General features: G+C 39.6%; 2 protein-coding genes across 3 annotated transcripts in view; both read left to right on the top strand.

Moving 5' to 3' along the window:
* Nucleotides 1-897: 897 nt before the first annotated feature.
* On the top strand, nt 898-5,565 carry hmg20b (high mobility group 20B). 2 transcript variants are annotated; one of them, XM_061033413.1, is made up of 9 exons: nt 898-987; nt 1,264-1,365; nt 1,955-2,155; nt 2,466-2,586; nt 2,743-2,792; nt 2,883-2,946; nt 3,105-3,320; nt 4,392-4,524; nt 5,023-5,565. In XM_061033413.1, exons 2-9 carry the CDS (start codon nt 1,285-1,287, stop codon nt 5,033-5,035), a joined length of 879 nt encoding a protein of 292 aa, XP_060889396.1. In that variant the 5' UTR covers nt 898-987; nt 1,264-1,284; the 3' UTR covers nt 5,036-5,565. The 2 variants fall into 2 exon arrangements, with proteins under 2 accessions (XP_060889396.1, XP_060889395.1); XM_061033412.1 differs by having other exon boundaries at nt 899-987; nt 2,740-2,792.
* Nucleotides 5,566-6,676: 1,111 nt separating this feature from the next.
* The window catches only part of unc13a (unc-13 homolog A (C. elegans)), a 44,763-nt gene continuing 27,592 nt past the window's right edge, over nt 6,677-23,847 (top strand). The window contains exons 1-12 of the mRNA XM_061033411.1: nt 6,677-7,017; nt 11,834-11,863; nt 11,970-12,069; nt 14,307-14,424; nt 15,190-15,313; nt 15,766-15,836; nt 16,090-16,144; nt 16,849-16,878; nt 18,032-18,227; nt 19,544-19,663; nt 21,103-21,915; nt 22,976-23,069. Coding sequence (XP_060889394.1) covers nt 6,996-7,017; nt 11,834-11,863; nt 11,970-12,069; nt 14,307-14,424; nt 15,190-15,313; nt 15,766-15,836; nt 16,090-16,144; nt 16,849-16,878; nt 18,032-18,227; nt 19,544-19,663; nt 21,103-21,915; nt 22,976-23,069 — 1,773 coding nt within the window. The 5' untranslated portion in view covers nt 6,677-6,995. The remainder of the gene's footprint in view (nt 7,018-11,833; nt 11,864-11,969; nt 12,070-14,306; nt 14,425-15,189; nt 15,314-15,765; nt 15,837-16,089; nt 16,145-16,848; nt 16,879-18,031; nt 18,228-19,543; nt 19,664-21,102; nt 21,916-22,975; nt 23,070-23,847) is intronic.

Below are 23,847 nucleotides of genomic sequence, written 5' to 3'. Positions count from 1 at the left end.
CAAGACACTTCGCTCATTGCTCCCGCTGCTTCGGTGGCAGTGTATGAATGGATTAGTGTTGTACTTACTCTCTGATGTATGTCGCTTTGGATAAAAGCGTCTGCTAAGTGAGTTGTAGAATATCAGCATCATATTATATATATCAGTCCAGATAGTTGTTCATCTGCCATTTTGTCTTTGTGTTTATCTTTCTTTGCACTTTCGCTACAAGCCTGTTACCTGCTTAGACTTAAACAGAACCTTCTTTTATGAAAATAAGTAATTTATTGATACCAGTTCCACAATTTCACCTCAGTTGTAAGTCTTGCTGATCTGACTCCCCTGTTCATATCTCCTTGCTCTAATTTCATGCTCAGTTCTGCACGTATCTGCCCGTACTGTACCCTGCCTTGCCCTTATGGCAAAAAATTGCTACACTGTCATCTCCCAGAGCGGATTGTCCTGGTACTGTTTCAACATCTTGCCTGTCTTCGGCTCATTTTGGCAACTTCATGCTCAGTGATATTTTTCTCTGTTCCATGAGGCCTCTGAGAGACAATGTCAACTCAAGAATATAAAGCCTGTGTGACAACCTATTCATTCAACAATTCACTTCAAACTACTTTATTAATCCCTCTTGGGGCAATTGGTTTGGGGATTAATAAACATAGGTGGTTTTGTTTTGCAGTCAATAAAACAATAGCCTACATAAAGAAGGAATTTGCATTGTGAGATTTTCCGAGATTCATAAAAAGTTATAACTAACTAACACTGATAAAATTACACGTTAACATTTATTGCAAATGCAAACTATCGAAACAAATATCGACACAAACGCCCTGCGAAAAGGCAAAACAACTGCATAAACATCAAACCCGCTGCGAGTACGGAAGGATGGTGTGAAGGGCGGGTTCTTTCCATCTAACCAATCAGCCATCTCCTTACTAACCAATCAGAGGAGCGCCAGGGATCTCTTCCTGTTTGACCGACAGATACACAATTTATCGGGTGAGTTAGAAAACGTTTATCTTAAATAAGTAAAAAACTGTAATTAACTCCAATTTACTATCCGTTATTGTGTGCGATTAAAATATATACTGGTGTATGTTTTTGTTCGCATAAATAGCGAGTCGTTTGAATGACCTTTTTGTTAATATATTGTCGTTTTGCGTACAGTTAGCTGCACTGACCTGCTAGCAGTCAGGTTAGCGTAAAAAGCGGCATCTTCAAAGGGAAAACAATGCTGAAATGTAACATTGGTCCTAATTGTATTGACATTTCTAGAGAAGTGTACGGACGCAGATCATGGGAGGCATCAAACAAGAGCAGAGTGAAGCATCACAGCAGCCCAAACCTTCACACTCGATGGATCCACCACAAGAAGAGGTGAGTGTTTATAATTTACATCTGACCAGGAGCCACACGATTTGTACATTCAATGTCCTTTCTCCTCGTTAGTTGGGAAAACAAGGCTTTACTGCTTTGCATTCAAGGTTTACTGAAACACTATGAGGTTCACCAATTTCCTATCTGATAAATTATTTAAGAGCATTTAATGTCTTTGTAACAACTCAGTTAAAAACTCAATCTATAACATGGTCATAAAGAGTTTATTTGGCTGTACATAGATCAAGTTAATTTACTGATTAACATAAAATTAAGTGCAAATTTTAGTAAGTATTTTATTTTGTATGGCGAATAAGCCCCCTGAAACATTTACTGCCTTCTTTTATATTCTGAATATTTAAGATTATTGTGCTTCTTCTTTTTTTGTGATGGTAAATTAACTATATTTTGGTTTCGAAAGACAATCAAAGGTCACTATTTTCTACTTGACATCTAACTTACCAACAATTAAAAGAGAAAATTGTCAGCATGTAATTGATGTTAGAGTTGTGTACTGAGTGATGAGTTGTTTGCAGATGAATGATTAACTCTTGTTTTCAAATATGTGACCCCCCCCTCCCTCTTTTAGCCAAAGAAGAGAGGCTGGCCAAAAGGAAAGAAAAGAAAGAAGGTGCTACCAAATGGTCCCAAGGCACCAGTTACAGGATATGTCCGCTTCCTGAATGAACGACGAGAACATATGCGGGCCCGATACCCAGACTTACCTTTCCCAGAAATCACCAAGAGACTTGGAGCAGAGTGGACACGATTGGCCTTGAATGACAAACAGGTACGGATGCTGTATGTGTTGTTTGCAATAGTTTATGTAGTACGTTTTCATGCACTGTGTATTTAATTATGTTTTAATCTAGACCATTTTGAATGAATTACAAGGAAAGAAGTTGAATACATTAAGTGCTGTTGTCTTTAATTTGTATTTTAAAATGTTGAGAAGATAATTAACTAAAGGGATTTCAATTATGTGTGCCAGCAATCTTTCTTATCATAAAACAGTAGTACATCACAAATCAAACTAAACCATGTTGGAAAAAAAAAAATGTTTCCTTCAATTTAATGGCACTACATTAATAAACTTGCAGCGCTATCTGGACGAGGCAGAGCGGGAGAAGATGCAGTATGCCCAGGAACTAAAGGAATACCAGCAGACTGAGGCCTATCAGATTACCAGTGCTAAAATACAAGACAAGAGGATCAAGAAAGGTGACAACTGAACTTATATATGTCATGCTTTTACTCGTGTGTTTTTTTAATGACCACCACATCAACAGGGCAAACAGCAAGATGCTTCGCATTTAAATTCTAATAGTTTGTGCCTTGCGAGGTGTAATATGCTTATATAATTTTCTCTTTCAGAAGATTCTCCGTCTGTTTTTATCAGAACAAGTTCAGAGTCAGCTCTATCAAAGGTACGTGACACATCTGTATTTTTCATATGCTTAATCCTACAATGTATTTTCCAAACTGCTACATTGTGTAACGCTGATGATAACTTTTAGGGTTCTGACCTCACAAGATTTGACATCCCTATCTTCACAGAGGAGTTTCTCGATCAGAACAAAGGTAACATAGAAACTGAAAACAAACAACAATAGTATATATCAAAAATACAGTTTAACATGGCTGAAGAGATAAGTTAACATAATAAAGCTTTATTACTTTTATTGCTGATCGGATACTTTAACCAAACTTGTAACAACAGTTCTGTGATCTTTTTTCAGCTCGAGAGGCTGAGTTGCGAAGGCTTCGTAAGGCCAACATTGAGTTTGAAGAGCAGAATGCAGTGCTTCAGCGACACATTAAGGACATGTACAATGCTAAAGAGCGTCTGGAAGCTGAACTGGGGCTGGACGAAAAGCGAACCCAGTCTCTTCATCAACACTTGCTGGCCATTAAACACACATTGGTCAACAGTCTTTCTTCAGTCCCCCTGCCAGGTCAGCAGTCATTCGTCTTTATTTATGGCCCTTTCAAAACTAGCTTGGTTTGGGAGTTTCAGAAGGTTCAGTTTGATCCAAACATAACTTACAGGAGTGAAGCCTCCTTTGGACTATAACTAGACAAATTAACTAAAGGAAAGAGGTGGTTCCTGATTCAGTTGATCAATGGTTTGGTATTTTTCTATTTTATGGGATAGTTCCAACTTTTGACCTACTACAGAAAGCTCTGGCAGAGTATTGTTTGAACTGGAAATAGCAGGAAAAGGAAATAGCTGTGATAGAAAATGGGAGAGGAGGAGATGTAATAATAATCTGGCAATTGGTCCAACAACTAAGATTCAGCTGTGGTAAAAAAAAAAAGACAATTAAAACACTTGAAAACATGCAGTAGTAGACGTACTGCAGACTAAAAAAAACTAAATTGATAGCATGGAGAGAAGCAGCACCCATACGTGCACTGGTATGTCCTGTTATATTTAAAATTTAAAAGCCTTTTTTTCTTTTTCCAAATGTGCATGCACATTCCAAATATGAACCCTTAAAAGATGTAAAGCGGTTGGTTTAGGAATGCTCCTTACAATTATAGGCTGGAGAGTGCCATGGTTGGAGCTGTGTGCTAGCTGTGAGTCACAGGTTTCTTGACAGTAAAGTTGTTGAAGAGAGGATGTGCTAAGTTAAACTCACTGTTTGGTGATTTGTGTCCATTTGAGCAGTTCCAAGGGTTTTCAAAGATGAGAAGATGCCACCGCTATGTTGACTCATGTGTTAAACATTTTATATACAGTATATATCTGGTCTAGTGACTGTATATGACGGCACTCAAGATTGTTTCTGTTCTGGGAGAGTAACTACATTGATGTATGTTGATTAAAACATCAAAAGTTATTGTATGAAAGGCTTTTTGTTGAAAAACAAATACCTTGGTTTGGGCTTTCAGGTGACAAAAAGCCTTTGGTCAGTTTAGCAATGCAAGAGACAAAACAAGAAATGAATCACCACTTGAGTGCTTTATTTAAGTGATGTTAAGAGGCTGTGTGGATAAAATTGTTCTACCTCTTTTCTGAACAGGCACAGGTGAGACAGCATCTGTTGGGAACTTGGACTCATACCTGAGTCGTCTCAGTGGAGTCCTGGAGGGAAACCCTCACAAGCATCGTGCCCTGCTCACACAGCTTTGTGATGTCCTCTCTCATTTGGACAGGTAACTAAAACACCAAGACTCAACCCTGTAGTGTTCATAGGATGATACAAATAGTTTTGTTGCTTTGATATAGTCAGCTGACTCGACATGTTTCTTCTTTTGGATTCTAATCCCACTGTCAACTTCTACTTCCACTCAGATTACTTTCATTTATGTTATTAGCGTCACAGCAAGGAGTAATGAAGTACAGCTGACAGATCAAACTGATGGGGAAATCACCACTTTATTTCATTTAAAAAATCTATATTTGGGGTTTAGCATATTGATAACTGGATAACACGAGTGGGGTCAACAATTTGTTGCCTTGTCAATATTTTGTCCTACACCTACTGTACAGTAAGATATAGCAAGGTAATATGCATAGATGTCAGCTCAGACAACTTGGGCCCATCATCATCATCATTATTATTATTGGGCCTTACTGCAACAATCCATTTATGACATTTCTAGCATTTTAATGTTCTTTTTCTCTAACTTGATGCTTTCATTTATTGACAGTGAGAAGTTATGAGGACACTCCAGCTGGAGATCCATTCATTCTTGCATCTTGAGGACACAACAGGCTCAGTAGTATTTAATAAAGTTAATACCTTTTGTAGCATCTGGATATCTCAAAGAAAGTAAAGACAAGGGTAAAAAACTCCTGAAAAAACAGTCTTTATCTACATGCCTTTTTTATGAGTATATGTATTCATGCTGAGTTGTTGTGAATGTAAATCTGTGTGGTAGTGTTGAGGTTTTTTACAGTTCAGGATGTAATTCTATCTTCTTTACTGCTTTAATAAGTGAATTTATTGTGACCTTTACCCTAGTATGTAGAATTAGGTGATGCTTACAGGCCATTGACCTCTCTGACAAGACAAGCCTGTAAATAATGTTTTACAATAAATGCCAGTTGGAATTTGATGGGTGGGTAAAGTGTATGTAGCGTTATTTAGATTACATAAAAATGAAAATGGTGTCAGAATATTATATATTTGTCAAGTATATTTGTATTTTCTGAAATGTTCATTAAACCTAACTGACAGTTTTCATAAACAAGGTGAACGAGTGCACTTTTGAATTCTTGTGAGAAATATTTTATCAAAGTGATCCTGATCCTACTCAGAAGTTTTGAATAACACAAGCTGGAGGGTTGATCCAGATCAAAACCAGGATTGGACTTCTTGATCTTATCTGATAACGTGATCCTTTTTATTTTTTTTTATTATTTTTTTTATCAAATCACAACACAATGTTATTTCCCCTCTGAATTATTCATAGCCATATACCTTTAGCAGTACCTGGCAAAACATGCATGAGTGTTTGGAGAACCGACCCTCGAAAGAGAATTCAGCAATGTTAGGGATTTTGTAGTCCAGCAGGGGGAGCTGCTGGGCAACACAGGAATAAGGCTTGACATTTGGGACCCGGTTTGAAGAGTAAGGCCTTAGTTGTAAATAGGCAACATAGTTTAACACAATTGAGTCTGTCTGTAATTATACTAAGGATTTACACAGTTGTACCAATTAGAAAGAATTTATGAGGAATGAGTATTTTATAGCTTTACTTCTTTACTGTCTTCTGTTTCCAGTCAAGTATCAATTTGACTGTATCATCACACCTGCATCATGCATGTGAGCCCCAGTCGTATCACATTCTCAGTGTTTGTCAGTATTACTGTCATTTAACTGACGGAACAAAAATGACCTAATCCCAATCAGTCAAAAGAAAGGCTGGACAAATACTGAACACATCGATTAGGATAGTACTTTATTGATCCCCAGAGGGGAAATTCGGGCGTTACAGCAGCACAGACAAGAAGCTCAAAAATACACATTAAACAGAATAGATAAGATAAATAAAAATAAAAATAAAAACATGGGGTATATACAGAACAAAATGAATGATGAAGTTAACTGGGGGGAATTGAGAATTGAGACAGTATTTGCAGAGAATTATGGTATTATGGTACAATGTTTCAACAAATACCTTAATGATTGTGAAATCAAAGTTAAAAAAAAAAAACGAAATTGATATTTAAAAATTTTTATGTTTGAAGTATGGAGGGAAAGCTAAAAAATAATCGGGTTTTGCCAACACCCCCACCCCCACCCCCACCCTCCATACCCTCACCACCGCTCTGACGTCACTGCCAGGAGCTGTCCACGCAGCGGTGGTGCTGAGGCTGATCAAGATGGCTGTGTGCTGGGGAGCGGAGAGCTGAAAGAGAAGAAGGTAAAAGAGCCTCAGTTTGGAGCGGACTAGTCAATAAGGGAAAGAGAAGACACGACGCCGGCGGTCACTGTCGGGGTGTACATTTTATTTCTGAACAGCGTAACGCTCGCTGCCAGGCCCTGATTCTTCTAGGGGCGGCTGGCTTCTCCATCTCCAGCCCAGAGATTCACTTCCCGGCTGGATCGTGAACTGATAAGCTGAATTACGGAAGCTGGTTAAGAAGCTGGACCCGGTACTACAGGCGCTTATAAGAAATGTCATTGTTGTGTGTTGGAGGTAAGAAAAATAACTAACATGAATGTCTTGTCACGACTTGTTCATTTTCTCTAAGCGTTGTAGTGAGCAGCTTGAATTGCTTCAAATCTCGTGTTCAAGGATTCTGGGGAATTTACCTATACATATACATATAGAATATATAATAATATATAATGTAGGAATAGCTGAGCTAAAAGTGTCATTTTGCAACTCCGATTTATAATCCTAATAGCCTACTTTGCATCATGTTATCGTCCTTCATATTTATAATCTATTTGACACTCACTATCCCAGAATAATTTCCTGCTTGTTGCCTTGGGTGAAAATACGATTTTATTAAACAAAATGTAAAATATGTCTCTGCCACTGGCCTGCCGGATCGATTTATGGAGTATATGGAGTGTATGCATTGTGGCTGCCGCTGTCAAACATAGTAAAACAAGAAGATGTAATGCCTTCCCGGTGTATCCCTGTGTAGCAGAAGTGGGGGTTGTTTTATGTTTTATGTCAAAAGCATTTTGATGACATATCATCTTTAGTGCTGCCATTTCATCTCAGTTTTTATGCGTAATTGCGCGTGAGAAAAAGGCGTGTGCAGTAGGATAGGGTTTCTTGACTGTAAGATTAAATAAGCCACGTGATCGGTTGCAGCATGTCTTGAATAATATTTCTGCTTTTGATTGAGCTATGTTGACAACCACTACCTGTTCAGATTGGGGTTTCACAGTATCAACAGGCCAGACCTTATAATATTGAACTGTAATATGACTTCTTGTTAAATATCATGTCCGGTTCTAGATTCTGTCTTTGGTGCTAACAAACAGAGATGGGAACCACAAAAGGATCTCATCGAGTTTTTTACATGAACTGGTTTATTACTGAATGTCAGGCCATATATTCACAGTTATAATGGAACATTTACTGGCAGTTCAGTGTAGTCCAAGATGTTAAGTTAGTTTTGATGGGTCGCCTCTCAACCGGAAGGTCGAGGGTTCAATCCCCAGCTGGGCAACGTGTCCTTGGGCAAGACACTTAACCCCAAGTTGCTCCCACTGCTTAGTGGTGGCGTATGAATGGGATTAGTTACTTCTGATGGATGACATTACATAGCAATCACTACCATCAGTGTGTGAAAGGGTGTGAATGGGTGGGTGTGACCTGCGGTGTAAAAGCGGAAGACTAGAAAAGCACTATATAAACTCAAGTCCATTTACCATTTACCATTTGATTGTTAAGGTTTGACATTGTTCGAAGCTAAAGATGGAAGATCTTCATCTATTAAGACTTTATTTCTTCTAATAAGTCAGTCATCTCCCAAAATATATGCTTTATATTGCATCAGATAACTGACACAGAGTAATCTTGGAGGATAGATTAAGCAAAAGTCTACAGAGTGAAATACTATTATCCTGGGGATCTTCTATAACTTCCTCTTACTGGCCATTGCCACATCACACCAGTAAACATAAAGTTAACACGATGTAAAGAATACAAATCATTTCTTTCATTTTCATTCTAGGAATCACTCTTTAGGGTTAAAAATGCTCCCCTCTTTAGAGTCTTTTTTTAAGATTAATTTTTGGGCTTTTATGACTCATTTCCAGTGCTTAGATAATCTGTTAATATGACATCTGATTGATTAGCAAAAATGATATTTCTTCAAACGTCTTCTACAGAGAGTTTGGAGATGGCCTGCAGTGTTCACAAAGAGGCTGCTGTATTGTTGACAGCAGTGCTGCTTGAGCTGATTGCACAGATGTCAGGATTGAGATTCAGGATCGTTGGCAATCCCTTTATGTCCTGAAGCTTTGTTGGCATAGCAACCCCACTGGTATTTTAGCTCTCTGCTGGCATTTTTTGAATAGATTCTACACACTAAGTTATAGGCCTTCAGCTAGTTTATATTGATGCTTTTAAATGCTGGCTGTAAGAAAAAGAAGGAAAAGTTCACCTTGAGCCGCATTATAGCATGTGTTTGCTGATAAACCTTGCATGTGATCATGGGTCATGGATGATCATGGATGTGTGTTCACTCTACTGCCATGTCACATGATGTTAGATATACATTTGACGTAATACCCGGCGTCACATGCTGAATAAGCACATCAGATCGGATAAACACCCTTTTCTGTCTCCCCCTGAAGCTACTCGCAATTCAGGCTTTTTAACTTCATAACCGACATAGACATCATTAAGAGTCACCTTCAGTCATTGAGGCATCCAAACATAAATGTTTGTCTATTTACAGAAATAAACAGATCATTAGGGAAGATATTTTTAAAAAGAAGTCAGGGAGTCCAACTTTAGAATTGAATATAATGAAGCAGCAAGCCGTCCTTGGCTAGTTCAGTGTCTGATTAGCATTTCAAACACACTGCTGCCTTACTGTAATCATGCCATGAGAAAATGGGAGTGTGAGATTTTTTTTGTCGCAAACTTCTGTTCGGTTTTATGGGGAAATATTCACAAGACAGGTAGATAATACAGCATTCATACTCTGTGGTTTATGACTCAATTGATTCAACTTTGGAGTCAATATCAAATACTGTATGCAGACTGTATGCTTGTACTGTTTTAATATTTTACAGCTTTTAGTCAAGATTCACAGAGTTTCATTAGTCTGCAATAAAGGAGAATCCTGACATCAGTATCTCCTATTGCATATTTCAATAGCAGGCATTCTCTCATCCTTTATTGTTGATATATTCTGAAAGCTGAACTGTTTGTGTGTGACTTAGTACAAAAGGACTTGCTGTTATGACCTTTTATTGTCACAATCTTTCGATTTTTCTTGCCTGCAGTCTCTGTCGGCAGGTTTGTATTGTTGTTCCCGGTGTGGGTGTAATTTTTCTAAAGAGAGGGCTCTTTCAGAGCTTTAGTTGGAAAACCATAAGCATATAAAAAGCCCCTTTTTGCTCCTGATAAACACAGCTCAACTCAATGTTTTTGTCGAATTTCCCCTGCAAACTACGAAAAATGAAAAGTCCGTAATTGCTGTATTTGGGTCTGAAAAAAGAAATGTTGATGCACTGCTTTTTCCCCCAACTACTCCCCTTTATTCCTTGCCATAACTGCAGAAATGTTGGTTTAGTCTTATGCCTATGAGCTCCCCACACCCCTTTCTAGCACCCCCACCCCCCTGTCACACTGAAGTGGTTATTTTTAGTGTTGGGGATGCAGCTCGCTCAGCCCACATCCGGCAGCACAGAGAGATTAATGGAGCACGAGAGAAAGAGATAGAAAGGGAGCACACGTGCATCCTCGCCACATGGCAGGGGGAGCTTGTCAGAGCGAGTCATTGACTGAGAGGGAGAGAGAGGACCAATATCTGACTGATGGTTTGTATTTGAGGGAGAGACAGTTTTGTCAAGAGTGCAGCGTAGGTACATCTGTCATGTAGTGTTTACTTTAAACAAATACAAAAAAACAGATCTGAATGCGAACCGCTTTTTCAAATGTATGTTAACTGCTCTAAAGGAAAAGAACCTTCCTCGCCCCGTAGTGTATCTGCTTTCAGCAGCAAAAAATATCAGGAAGGGGATTTTATTTTGAAGATTGCTAAGACACACACTTGCTCCAGCACCTTCCCATGAATCAGACTGATAATTAGTGATAAGCAATACTGGGTTTGTTGAGTTGATGCTATTTTTGGAAGTCAAGTTGTCCTCAATGATTATTATGGTTGCTCTGCTGTCACTGACTAAGAAAAATAACTCAGGCTGTGTTTCTTTGTCAGCATCATTTTTTAATGTCTGGCTTCTCTGGGTTGAATAACAGGGAGTGTTTATTTATTTAGCTTTTTCTATTTTTGAGTCGGACTGTAGGTCATGCATTATAAAGCTATTCATCCTGTAGCAAAACACACATGCACAAGGAGTGTTAAAGGGCTCATAGTCGGCAAGCAATTAGATTGTTATTTAATGAATTCTTCTTTGTCGTTGTTGAAATGTAACATTAGAGAAAAGAAGCAATCAGCAGGGATTTAAAACACAGCTGAATATTAAAACTTTGCTGCTGAACATAGGGATGCTGGGTATCGGTGGGGTGCCGGATTGAATGAATAATGAATAAGCTTTTGACGTCACTGTGGTTTTTAAAAAGTCAGGTTCTCCAGAGGTGGCTGCGTAGAGGAGCCTGAGGTAGCGTCTTAACCGAGCTTCATTCACATCAGAACAAATTGCAGCACTTATCGCTCTTTTATCCACCTACCCCTTTTATCTAACAGTGCAGGACCACACACGTACATACATCATTAAGAGATGACAAGACATGTGGCTACTCTCCTGTCTGACATCACCTTTTTACATACTGGCCCTCTGGTGCTGTGACTCACAGATTCAAACAATTCCTACTGAAGCGATGTAGTTGTTCATTTTGAGATGGAGGCGTTCTGCCCCAAGAGTCCTTGACCATGTGGATCAAAAACAATGCAAGGCTTCTGTCACTCACCAGCCAACCATAACTTCATGCATATGAGCCTCAGGCAGATACCTGTATGGATACAGAGAAGAGCCTTTGCGGATTAACTTAATGTAAACTTTGCATGAAAATACGCAATGTTTGAAAACATCATGTTAGCACGTACATGGTATATTTTACTACTTCTTCAGTATCAGAATCAGAATGACCTTGTCGTTCCACATTGTATGATGAAATTTGCTGTGCTTCTTCAGAAATGTTATAACTTTTGCACATTAAATATTATGCACCCTGCATATATAAGTAATCTAATAATATTATGCCACCATAAATGACTCAATACTAGATTAATTTCTTCATTGAATATTAGACTTTTTTGTCATTGTCGTTCTTCTTTGTTTCTTTAATTTGTTTTCAGTGAAGAAAGCCAAGCTTGATGGACCCCAAGGTAAGTTGTGACTCCCTGAATAATCCTTTTGTTACTTGTTTTTAATTAATTTATTAATTCTCAAACAATTGCTCAACCAATGTTTTTCTTTTTCTTTTTTTAACAGAGAAATTTAACACATACGTGACCCTGAAGGTGCAGAATGTTAAGAGCACAACCATTGCTGTGCGCGGCAGTCAGCCGTGCTGGGAGCAGGACTTCATGTTGTGAGTGTTTCTTGACATCTCTGTCATCTTCTGCCACCTTTTATCTCAACATGGCTGTCCCCCCATTAGCTAAATCTTCCTCTGCAAATCTGCAAGTACAGTGTTGCTTAATTGGGGGAAAGTCTCTGCTGCATAATTTTTACTCATGACTCCTTACAACCAGTTCCCAACCCTCTTCTTGTCTCCTTCAAATCCTAAGTTTCCTCTTACTGTCCTCTCATTCATAGAGCATGATTTCCTCTTTTCACCTTACCTTGGAGCAGCAAAGTTATGTTTGTTGCTTTTCCATACAAATTAAAATACCAGGTTGGCAAAGCACTGCTCCCTGGCACAGTCCGGTTAAAGGTGGCCTTTGAGCCTAACGTAAAGAAATGCTCAAAGGCAACTGAACAACTACAGGCAGATAAAGAAAATTGTCATTATCTATAATTTAAAGAAGATGTTGAAAATGTACTTCCAACTGGAGACATTTCCCCTGAAGGATTCCTCAAGTTGGAAGCATAACTCTGAAAATCTGAGAACATTTTGGTAACACAGTTGCAGAGTTGACAGGGTTCATGTCATATTATGCAGAAAAACTATGGACCTAAATGTTAGAATGATGGTCAAAAGCTTTGTATTAAATCATGTGTTGCATTTAAATAGTCTGCTCATTTGTAAATTGGTATTAGGTCTTAACAATTTGGTGAATACCAAAAGTCAGGATAGCTTACACAACACTTTTCATTTAAAGTTTCCACATTGATTCTAATTTATGATTTAAGACTTTTCTGACACAACGAAGTCAGGAAACCACCTCTCAATCTCAACACAGAGAAATCAAAGAATCCGAGGAGCAGACAAATATCAGCAATTTAGGAGACAGATTTGTGGATTTGTTTTACTGTGCATTTTGAGTTCAAGGCTCTGTCTGTGGAGGAATCGGCAGAATTGTGTTTTATGCTATCTTTTCCCTTAACTTTGGGTTTGCTCACAATGTGGCTTTATTTTTTGAACAAATGTATTTACTCTCAAAGGTTGGAACTCCATAGTGTTTAGTATTACAATTTAAAGAGATTTCATTAGTGTTTATTCAACTATGGACGCAAATTAAGTTTTACCCATTACCAAAAAAATAGGGTTTATACTCTAGTGTCAATATCCGATAGCTACAGATAATGAATGAATTAATATTGTTAATCGTCAAGAATAGAGATGTCACTTCAGGGGGTCAATTCTAAGTCCACAGATGTTGTGCACTACAGGGCTGCAGGTTCAGCTGTGACATTTAGGCTTCGTCAAAGGGTTTATTTTTGCCCACTTACCCCTGCTTCCTCTCTGTGTGTGTCTCTCTCTCTCTCTCTCTCTCTCTCTCTCCCTTTGAAGAGTGAGGGGATGACATAACACCTGGGCTGTCTGAGCAGTCAGTAAGGAGGATTTCTCCAGGCTCCATTACACTTAATGATACCACAAATCTGCGTGTACAGCAAAAACACACAAACAAAACAGATACAAAGAATTGTTTTTTCATCCTGCTGAATTTATCCTTGATTGTACAATAGCCATATATTTCATCTGAAAAGTATTACATTGCATCTTCTCCGTCTCTGTACATCCCTCGCTTTCTCCATCTCCTGCCCCTTTCCTCTCCTTACCTTTTACTTTTTTGAAACATGAGCCATTCATCCATTCTCAAAAGCACTTCCTCTGCTCCTAAGGAAACAGATGATGTAGTTTCATATCAAAGTTGTTTCTATTTTTAGCATTTGATTCACTTAAGACAGCCTGAAGTCTTGAGTAGAGGCACTGTTGAACAATGGGAGATGGAGAGCTGATAATGTGGAGGATCGCTTTACAAATCCTCCTCCAGGCCTCAGCTGTATGGACAGTAGACGTATACGTAGAGTTCACTTTTGTTTGTCATGCAAAAATAAAGATAGTGTCTGCTGCAGACCTATCAGTACGCTCTCTTATATCCTGCCAGCAGCCTGGTTGACAATCACCTGCTCTCTCCATCTTCATGCTGAATGACTCATTTCCCTCAGCAGATTGAATCACAGTGCATATCCATCACCAGATTTGACAGAATAGGCTGAATATCTGTTGAAAACCCTCTCCACACTGAGATGTCTGTATGCAAGCCTGTCTCTCAACACAACTCATTTACATACTTTATTTTTTGTAATCTATCTCCTCTGCCTTTTTCCTCACTCACTCTTCTTTTTCTTAATCCCCCTCCTCCTCGTTCTGCTGAGCAGTGAAATAAACCGCCTGGATTTGGGCTTAACGGTTGAGGTGTGGAATAAAGGGCTGATCTGGGACACCATGGTGGGCACCTTATGGATCCCCCTGCACAGCATACGGCAGTCCAACGAGGTACACTCTCTCCCTCTTCCTGACTCAGAGCATTGACATTTTATGGCTACATTCACTGTACACGTACATGTATACTGATCCTCCAGGCATCATGATAAATGAATGTAATTCTTTGCATAACCAACACAGATAGTGTATCTTAAATTAAGGCCATAATGTGAGGCCTATAGATGGCTTTAAGCTTTTTGAATCTTGTTCATTTTAATTGCCTTATTGTTAGAAACATATAATATTTTGAAATGACTACGTAAAGTAATATTTTATCTGTTTAACTTTGCATATGAGGTCTAAGTTTGTGGTTAGCACACGAGTGGGTAGCGTTGATTGCCAATAAGCGCTGCAGAATTCGTTTCGGATTTCATAAGAATATCTATCGGTTTGAGGCTACAACAAGGAGGTGAAAAGCTCAGTCAAAAGTATAAAAGCAGGGAGGAACTAGACAGGATCTCTAAGTTTCCCAAATTATGCCCCACAGGCCAGCAGTGAAGTTAAATTATTGATTAATTGTCAGCCATTGATGATGTTTTCTTCTGTACCATTAGCTGTGCACGTTAAGTGTAGAGAGCATTACTGCTGAAAACCAAACCATGAGTAACCTGCTGAATGAATATAACTTCAGTAACCTTGTGTTTTTATGTTTTTTGGCAATATGAAATATGCCTCCATACAGATTTCTGATGCAGTCAATTGGAGCATATTTATCATGCAGTGAGTATCATTGCAGTAATATTTATCTGCCTGTTGTCCTCCTCCTTTCTTCTCCAGGAGGGTCCAGGCCAGTGGCTGACTCTGGATTCCAATGCCATCATGGCAGAGAATGAGATCTGTGGAACCAAAGACCCGACCTTTCACCGGCTGCTGCTCGACACCCGCTTTGAACTGCCACTAGGTCTGGCTTTTTATCCTGGTTCTATTTATGTTACCGTTTTATCTGTGCAAAACAACACACAATGGTTTCTTTTACACAAGTTAAATAGATATGTAAATATAAAACAACTGCTGTCTGAGCCACTGTTAATATTATAACTACTACTTTACATAAAGTACTAAACCTACCATGTTGACTTTATTGTTCTGTTGAATGTCATAATCAGCATTGAAAATCTTTCTATAGGCTGATAGAATTGAATGCTAAAAAATGGCCACTTTCCCTTACGTTGACCTTTTCCCATTACTACTCTTTATTTAAGGATATCCTAAGCCTTTGCCATGTCGTTTAAAAGATGAATGTGATTGCTCTGTGTCTTTATTCCAGTAGGAAATATGAAGGGGGAAATGTTTATGATCGCAGTCGAGTCAAATGCTTTATGTTTTAACAAGTTTTATGTTTGCTTGCTGTAGATATTCCAGAAGAAGAAGCCAGATACTGGGCCAAAAAACTTGAACAACTCAACGCCATGAGAGATCAAGATGTAAGAATTTAATTCTCTGCTATCTCCCTTTCTCTGCACCATCTGTCATCTAAAGTCTCTCATCATTTTTTTCTTCCACTATGTTATTTTCTTTAATATCCCCTTTCCTTCCCACCACTTTCTTTATCTTCCATTGTCTCTCTAATTACACTCCATGGCTGCCAATAACAGCAGAACTGCTGGAAGTCAATTTTCCTCAGAGATAAGATGGACTTTATTTCCTAAGATGTCTGTTGTTGTTTTTCTCCCTCAGTATGCCTATCAAGAAGAACAGGAGCGACCCCTCCATGCACCGTCCACACAGTGTTGTGAGTGTTAAAAGCCTCATCTGCATCCACCTCCTCCCTGCTGGGTCCTTTATATGTCTCCTCTGTCCTTCGCCCTCTCTCTCTCTCCTCCAGCTTACCTCACAATTCTGAGAATGGGGCTAAAGAGGAAGTAGAAGGAGGAGGCCTATAGATAAGGAAAGGGTGGAAGGAGGGAGGTTGTGTGTGTGGAGGAGCTGATGAGAGAAATCAATCATGTTAGCCTGCCTGAACACTTGAGTGACTTATAGTTGCTAGCTGTGTTGAATGTGATCTGACAAAAGCTGGGTTGTCAGACACACACCACCCTGTCTGTCTGTCTGTCTGTCTGTCTGTCTGTCTGTCTGAGAGATGAGAGAGCAGGTGGATTACTGTGTATCAATCAGTAGACAGGTGGTTTGTTTGATAGCATGCTGGGTGTGTATGTAACATCTGTGTGTTTTCTCATGTTAGTTAAGTAGAGGCTTTAAGCTGCATCGGCACAATCATCGTTGATCCAAGCTTCTCTAAGACCTTGTACCTTTCTTTACTTACAACCATATCCATAACTCACTTATATCCTCCCTCCTATGCTCACATATGTACATCTAATTATTTCTCAGGGTGTAAATCTTTGCACATTTGTTTACTTGGCTCCGTGGGCTGCTGATGTGTTTAATTTGTTTCCCAAACCTCATTTGGTTTCCCATCCCTTTATCTCCTGACAGGTAATTGGAGCTTGTGGGGAGATCAGCAAAGTGAGTTTCTTTCATGCATTTCTGCTAATGACGTTGTGTAATTCTGTATTTATTGTCCATGTCTCACTTAATGTAATGACCGTTAGCTGCCATGAAAATATTTTTTCCTTAGTAAGTACTCTCTGAATTTGCCTTCAGCTTGTACTTATTTTCCATTGATAGAAATAAAGCTAAACTGTGAGGATTAAGTTAAGATATGGTACCAAATAAAATAATGTCAGATAATAGTAGATCTAAATGATGTTACAAACATCAAAGTAGCCTTAAGTTTAGTATATCACTATATGAGCAACAGCTTCACATAAAATCTTAAATTGGTGCCTCAACTTGTCAAGCCCACCAACTCCTTCATGAAAAATCAATCGATCAGATTTATTTAATGAAAAATTGTGCAGTCTGGACATCAGAAAGTTAAAAACATTTGACTGATTGAAGGAACGGAAGAACACAAACAATGTTTAAAAACCAATTCAAAGACTTTTTGACACCATTTTCTTCCAGGCACACATTTGCGACCCACTGAAAACAGCTCCATGACCTACTTTTAGGTCCCGACCCACCAGTTGAGAACCAATGCCTTAGATGCCACAATACTTTTTATTTTCCCTATAGGTCATGAGTCTCAGGCTACATAGAGTCTCATGTTGTTGCTGGTTGATGGTGAGGCAATAAAACATGGAATTATTAGAAAAATATCTACTTTTTGAATTTAAACTTTAGTTTAACTTTTAAGGAAACTTGAATTGCACATAAAAAAAAGTAAGTTGACTTTGTAGTAAAGAGGCAAATACAGAAATTATAACAATCAATGACTATCTGCTTTCTGTAAAAGAAACTAAATCTGAATGGAATGATTTAAAGTATAGGGTGAGATCAAGATCATGCTACCATTTAGAAAGAGATGAAAACGAGTCCTTTTCTATTTCCTTTTTTCAATCTGCCCCCTTTATGTAAACTTTATGTAAATGTTGCATTTTTTCAGTCTTTCACGCCAGGTGTTAGATTCATTGTGATTAATCCAATCATTATAATGTCAAAACATGGAAAACCTCAGATTTATTTTCCATAGAAAAATTGCATATAAGGTTCATCATTCTCTCCTGGCTCTGCCTTCTCACTTTGTCTCTTCTTCCCACTTTGTTTGTGGGAACAGACGAGGACCCTGACAGCGCTGTGGACGACAGGGACAGCGACTACCGCAGCGAGACCAGTAACAGCATCCCACCTCCTTTTTACACCACCTCCCAGCCTAACGCTTCCATGCACCAGTATCCCATGAGGCAACAGCAATACAGAGACTCATACAGCGAAGACATTCAAGACTTGGACTACGACCACAGAGCTATGAGGTAACAATTACCCTACAGACACTACAGCTGAGACTAAGTATTTTCATTTTTATACAGTTACCTTGGCAAGTTATCAAAAACAGGGAGAATGGTCAAGAAGGTCAAAAAACACCAAAGAGCAAAATGGTTTGCTATTAAATATGTAATATTAGACTTTCCACTATAACTTTAACTGTAGCATCTATAAGAGACAGCTCAGGCCCTGGGCTCTTGTTTTGTTTCACTGTTTTGTTCATGGTAACATGCTGACCTACTGTGCTCTCCCCCTCTAGAGAATAACGCGGCCTCAGTGTATACAAGCGTGCTGGGCCACACAGTTCTTGTATACAGGTCATATATGAAGTGGGCCTTTTGTGGTTACCTTTGTATGTGTGTGAGTATGCATATGTGAATGCGTGTGTGTGTGCCTGCATCTGTGTGAGCATCACAAACCCCATGTGATCTTCCTTTTGTCAAGTTGTTGTGCAGAATATAAAAATGGATTTCTGGACATCATAGCATTACTGTATTTAAAAAGTGTTGGCCAGGTTTTCAAAGGTCGGCAGAAGATGAAAAGTAAACAAGGCATTGCTCACAAAAGCTCAAACAGAAAGTCTGACTTGTAAATTTGGTAAGATTCAACAGGTAAAATGAAGCTAAGAAGTGTTCATCTTCAGGGGTCTTTGTGCAGACACCCAAAGGATAGGTTTGTAATTATTAGAATCTGCCTTTAAAGCAGTGTCAGATGTTTGTATGAACACCATGAAAAAAACACTTACCACCTGTAATCATTCCTCCTGTTCATCATTTATAAGTATTTGGGGAACATCAAAACACACATGGTGCAAAGTCCTCTCTGTGTGTTTCCTAAGTTTTGTTCCTTTGTTGAATTCAGGCAAGGCAACGTCTCTCTCTCACATGCCCTTGTCACTGTTTAAGGTCACGCTTCAAAAATCAAGTTTGAGTTGGGAAATGTCTACTACCCAATCTGACTCATGTAGATGTCTGTTTATGAAACATAGAAACTAATCAGATCTTTGGATTTTGTTTGCAATCACCCAGATATTAAGAGCAATATGAATTTATAATTTCTCCCTAGTTTGAATAGAAGGAATGATCACAGTATGCAAAACCTGCTCAAATGTTCATATGAACTCATGACTATCGTCTTAAGATGAAAAAACCTAGAAAAATTGAGTATGTATCTCAAAGCCATTCAGTGCAGAGGTTCAATTTGGTTAGAGCTTTTACTTTGAAAGATTTGCACTGAGCTCTACTGATGCTCCTCTCCCACCTCTCCCCTCCTCCCTACCTTCCTTCCCTGCTCCTCTTACCAGACGCTATGATAGTTTAGACTCGGCCACCAACGGGCGAAGTGATATCGACTCAGGCTCAGGGTCGAGCCGGCGCACCAGCCGTCAGTATTCTCTAGACAGTAGGCACTCACTGTCCGATAGGTGGGTCTCTGTACCTCCTCTCCAACTCCTCCTGCTCTTCCTTCTCCTGCTCCGGCCTGTGACTCCGTCTCGCTGTGACGTCAGTGGTGGACTTGTCCTGTCCTCCTCGCTCGCTGTGCTTGCATGCATGCGCTCTTACCCTATCTCTTTAAATGTATATTCTATATTTTCTATAGAAAAACTACTGGTCCTGCATCTATACTTACTGTGTTCCTGCTGAAGATTAAATTTTTTTTTTTCAAAAGTGATGTATCATACTCATCCTCACAGTTTTTTAAACAGTAACTTTCTGGGCAGTTTTGTGCTTATGTGTGTTCAAGAGACTAAGCAGATGTGAGCATGCATGGGCTGTTTTGTACAAATCAGAGACAGGAAGGTTAATTGTTGGTTGGAGTTAGTGGAGGAGTCTGTGCGGCTCTGTGTGTTTGTGTGAATCTGTTGTCATGCCAGCCTATTATTACAGCCTCATCCTACGTCTGAGACCTTTAGAAGAGCCCTGTTTTGTTCTAGGTGTCACATACTTGATAATTATAGACATTTAATTTCCACTTGTGAGACAGCCGGACGACCTCAACCAAATAATAGGGCCCTGGCAGGGAGGCCCAGACCAGATTTCTTCATTTCCATCTTAATTCCACCATGTTTGTTCATTATTTGCCGAGAAAGAGCAGACCTGCTGTGTATCTGGACTGAAGCATTATGCAAGCATTTGTCGGTGTCTGTGTCAGTCGTTCTGTTGGAGCAGAGCGAGATTGTTCGACAGATGATGAATAGAAAACAACTGGAGAGTTGTGAGTGAATGTTTATGTGTCCAGATTCAGCCATACTTGAGAATTCCCTCTGGCTCACTGCCCAAAGCCTTAAAAGATTTCCCCCTTTTACTGCTCCTGCACCATGCATTTTGAACTAACATGAGCGCCATAATTAAAGACAAAAAGAATAACGTGTAAATCTGTGAGTGTGTGCGTGAGTGAGAGACAATGTATACCCATGTGTCTTTAATCTCTCTCTAAGTCATGGTCTGTCTCAGTGTCTAATAGCCTCATTCATCATCAGGAGTAAGGGTTGTTTATGTTTTGCCAAACTAATCAAATACCCTCGACCACTCCAGGTTCACTCTCTCTTTTATTTGAATATGTCTATTGATATCTTCCTGTATGGGAGTTTTCTATAATAGTTTGTGTGTGAACTGGTATCAAAAGTAACCTTTTTTACATTTCTAAAAAGGTGATTGCAGTCATGTAGATGCATCACTAGGCTAAACCTACCTTCCCTTTTCCCATAGTTAGCTGTCTCCCTCCCCAGCCCCGACACAAGTTCCTTTAATGTCACCATGCAACCATAAACCTAATTGTTTAAGTGTGGGTTCTTCTTTAGGTTACTGTCAAACCTTTGTGCCTCTCTAACTGGTGTCTGTTCCCCCCCCCCCCCCCGTTCAGCCCCACAGACAGTCATTACGCCTCATCGGGCGAATTGAGTCGAGGAAGCTCTCAGCTCAGCGAGGAGTTTGTTCCAGAGGAGGGAGGAAGTTTGCGAGGGTCAGAGTTCTATGATGAAAACGACTCCTACCACTCCTGCCATTCCTCCGTCAGCTACGGCAAAGAAGACTCACCAGGCTGGGAGGGCGAAGATCCCCAAGGCGTCTACAGCGATGATGGAGGCTACCTCAAAGATGGAGGGGAGGAGGGGGCGCTGTATGCCGAAGAGGAAGGTGACATGTACAGGGAGGAAGGAGACTACAACTACGAAGATGAGGAGGAAATGCCTTATGAGGAAGATGAGGATATGTATCAACTTGACGGCACGCTAAGTGAAGACCAAGAGCCGCCCTACACCCCGACTCCAACAAGCACTGCCCCCACCCTGTTGCCCACCCCTGATGGCCTGTCCTCCACCAGACCACCGCTGGAGAAACAGGCATCGTTACATCATCAGAAGTCCGCTCAGGACCAGCTCCTGCCCCCCAGCACAGCTCCCGGTCTACCTCCAGTCACACAGGAGGACAAGCTGCCCCCTTTCAGCTCAGAATCCGCCATGCCTCCATTTGCACCCACTGAGCCTGCTCTGTCAGCCACCGCTACATTCACCCCGGACACCAAACCACACATTCCAGCTCCGGATACCGAGCTCCTGGAGCCCAAGCTCGAGTCTGAGGTGCCACTGGAGGAACTCATACCCCCTGAACAGCCACCAGTGGAGCAAGAGAGTGTCCCTCCGGCTCTTGAAGAGAAAACAGAGCCACCTGCTCCAAGGTAAACACTGTCAGTACATAGTCAGCTTCAGGAAGGGAAAAAAAAGCTTCCATGCTCTGTTGACACGACATGTACTGTAGGTTCATTTGCAACATTTTGTACACAGATGTTAATCTGGCAGTTGATTCAAGCGATACAAAGAGTACACAGTAGCACAAAGCAGAACACAGGAACACAGACTGGGGAGTAAGGGATACGTTTAAAAAAAAGTACAGATTAACCAGCGCCTATCTAAGGATTAAGAATGCTTTACTACATTTTTGAAATAATTTCTTATCATCATTTGATCTTTTTTTTCTCTAATCCACCTATCTGTAAATAGGTTGCAAATACTTTGAGACTAGCTTTATGGAGGACAGGTATCACGTAGTCGATGTATCCATCAAAGGGCAACCCACGATATTTGGCATTTCAAGTACACAAAGTTATAGGACTTGCATTAGACACATTTGTAGAAAAAAAAAACTTTTCAAATTCAAGCATCAGAGAAGATAAACTTTGAAACTAAAGTTTCAGTCTTTAGTAAGGGTAAAGCCCCACAAAGTGATAACATTTAAGTTAAAGCACCTTATTGATGCACTGCTATGACATCATCAGAGTTAGTTTCTCACATATAGAAAATACTGTTTAACATGCTCTATATTACTTCTTGTGACAAATACAATAAATGCTGTGTGCATTCATTGGATGCCCATTCATTGTGTTTAGTAAAATTTGCCTAAGCTGCTGTAATCAGTATCTGTGATCATGTAATGTAAGCCATCACGTAACAGCAACAAACATTGGTGGGGTACGGGCAAAGAGTTTAATTTAAGTCATAGCTAGCTAAATGTCAGGAATCTGTGTTTTCCCTCCAATATTGTGTTTATTATTTTCTCATTCTAGTATTTGATGGGTACTCAGTAGAAGCTTATTCTTAAACCAAGGTATCTGAATCAGGAAAAGATTGGGAAGTGAAGAATTTTATTTGAACCTGTCTGTCTCTATCCCTCGCAGAAGGGCACATATACTTGCACATAATAACTTTTGGAATTGGTTCCTTCTTCAAACCATCTTTCAGCTTTCCAAAGAGGGAAATGATGGAACCTGGTACTGCCAGAGCTAAAGCCAACTGGCTTAGACTTTTCAGCAGAGTACGACTACAGCTGCAAGAGGTACAACCTGCATGTTTGTCTGTTTCTTTGTGTTTATGTGTACATGTAGTTGTGCATTTGTACAATACCTTGCCACATTAAAGATGGTGACTTTGCTGTGCTATGCTTTGATTCTTAGGTCTACTATTAGATTTGTTGCATCAGTCCCTGCATGTTCTACTGTTACTGTATTATTTCCCAGCTTCTGTTGACTGGTCCACCATTATTCCCATTTTTTGGTTATTGCTGTGGATGATATTGTCTTTTGTTTATTTTATAGTTTCTGTTTACCCCTTGTACTGTTTTGCCATTTCATTATTTCTTTTCAGTTTTTTGCCATCCTCGTAGCGATTTGCATGTTGTCCATTCTGATTACCCATGGCTGGAGCAGAAGCTCAGGTGGGTGTGGCCAGTAGTATGTCAATCAATCAGATTTATATTGAATGTACCTAAGGAGGCTCACTGATATTTCTTGGGAGCCAAACAGCATATGGGAGGCTTTTAAGTGTACATTTATGTGTGTCAGTGTGACGTGAGTATCAATGCTGTGTGTCATTGTTTGAAGAGTCAGGCAGACAAAGACCATGGTTTTTTTTTAAAGAGAAGATCACATTAGAACAGTTATTACACGGATAGCCATCTGGCTGTAATCTACTTCAAACACTGAATAGCCACTGTAGACGTCACAAATCACTACACTGAGAAATATAGAACCAAGCTAGACCACTCTCCTGATCTTTCCCTTTTTCTTCTACTCCCCCTTTTTAACCACTGTTTTATTATTCCTTTTTGCATTTCA

Source organism: Labrus mixtus, chromosome 3 (assembly GCF_963584025.1).
Source record: "Labrus mixtus chromosome 3, fLabMix1.1, whole genome shotgun sequence".
Taxonomy (NCBI): domain Eukaryota; kingdom Metazoa; phylum Chordata; class Actinopteri; order Labriformes; family Labridae; genus Labrus; species Labrus mixtus.
Note: the sequence above shows the minus strand (reverse complement) of the source record. Positions and strands in the feature narration are given on the sequence as shown.

Bases quoted from the DNA above. Each gene is read 5' to 3' on its own strand.
- hmg20b (XM_061033412.1), top strand. From the start codon at position 1,285: ATGGGAGGCATCAAACAAGAGCAGAGTGAAGCATCACAGCAGCCCAAA. The intron at 2,587-2,739 runs GTGACAACTGAA...TTTCTCTTTCAG, and splicing joins AGACAAGAGGATCAAGAAAG to AAGATTCTCCGTCTGTTTTT. The intron at 3,321-4,391 runs GTCAGCAGTCAT...TTTTCTGAACAG, and splicing joins TTCTTCAGTCCCCCTGCCAG to GCACAGGTGAGACAGCATCT.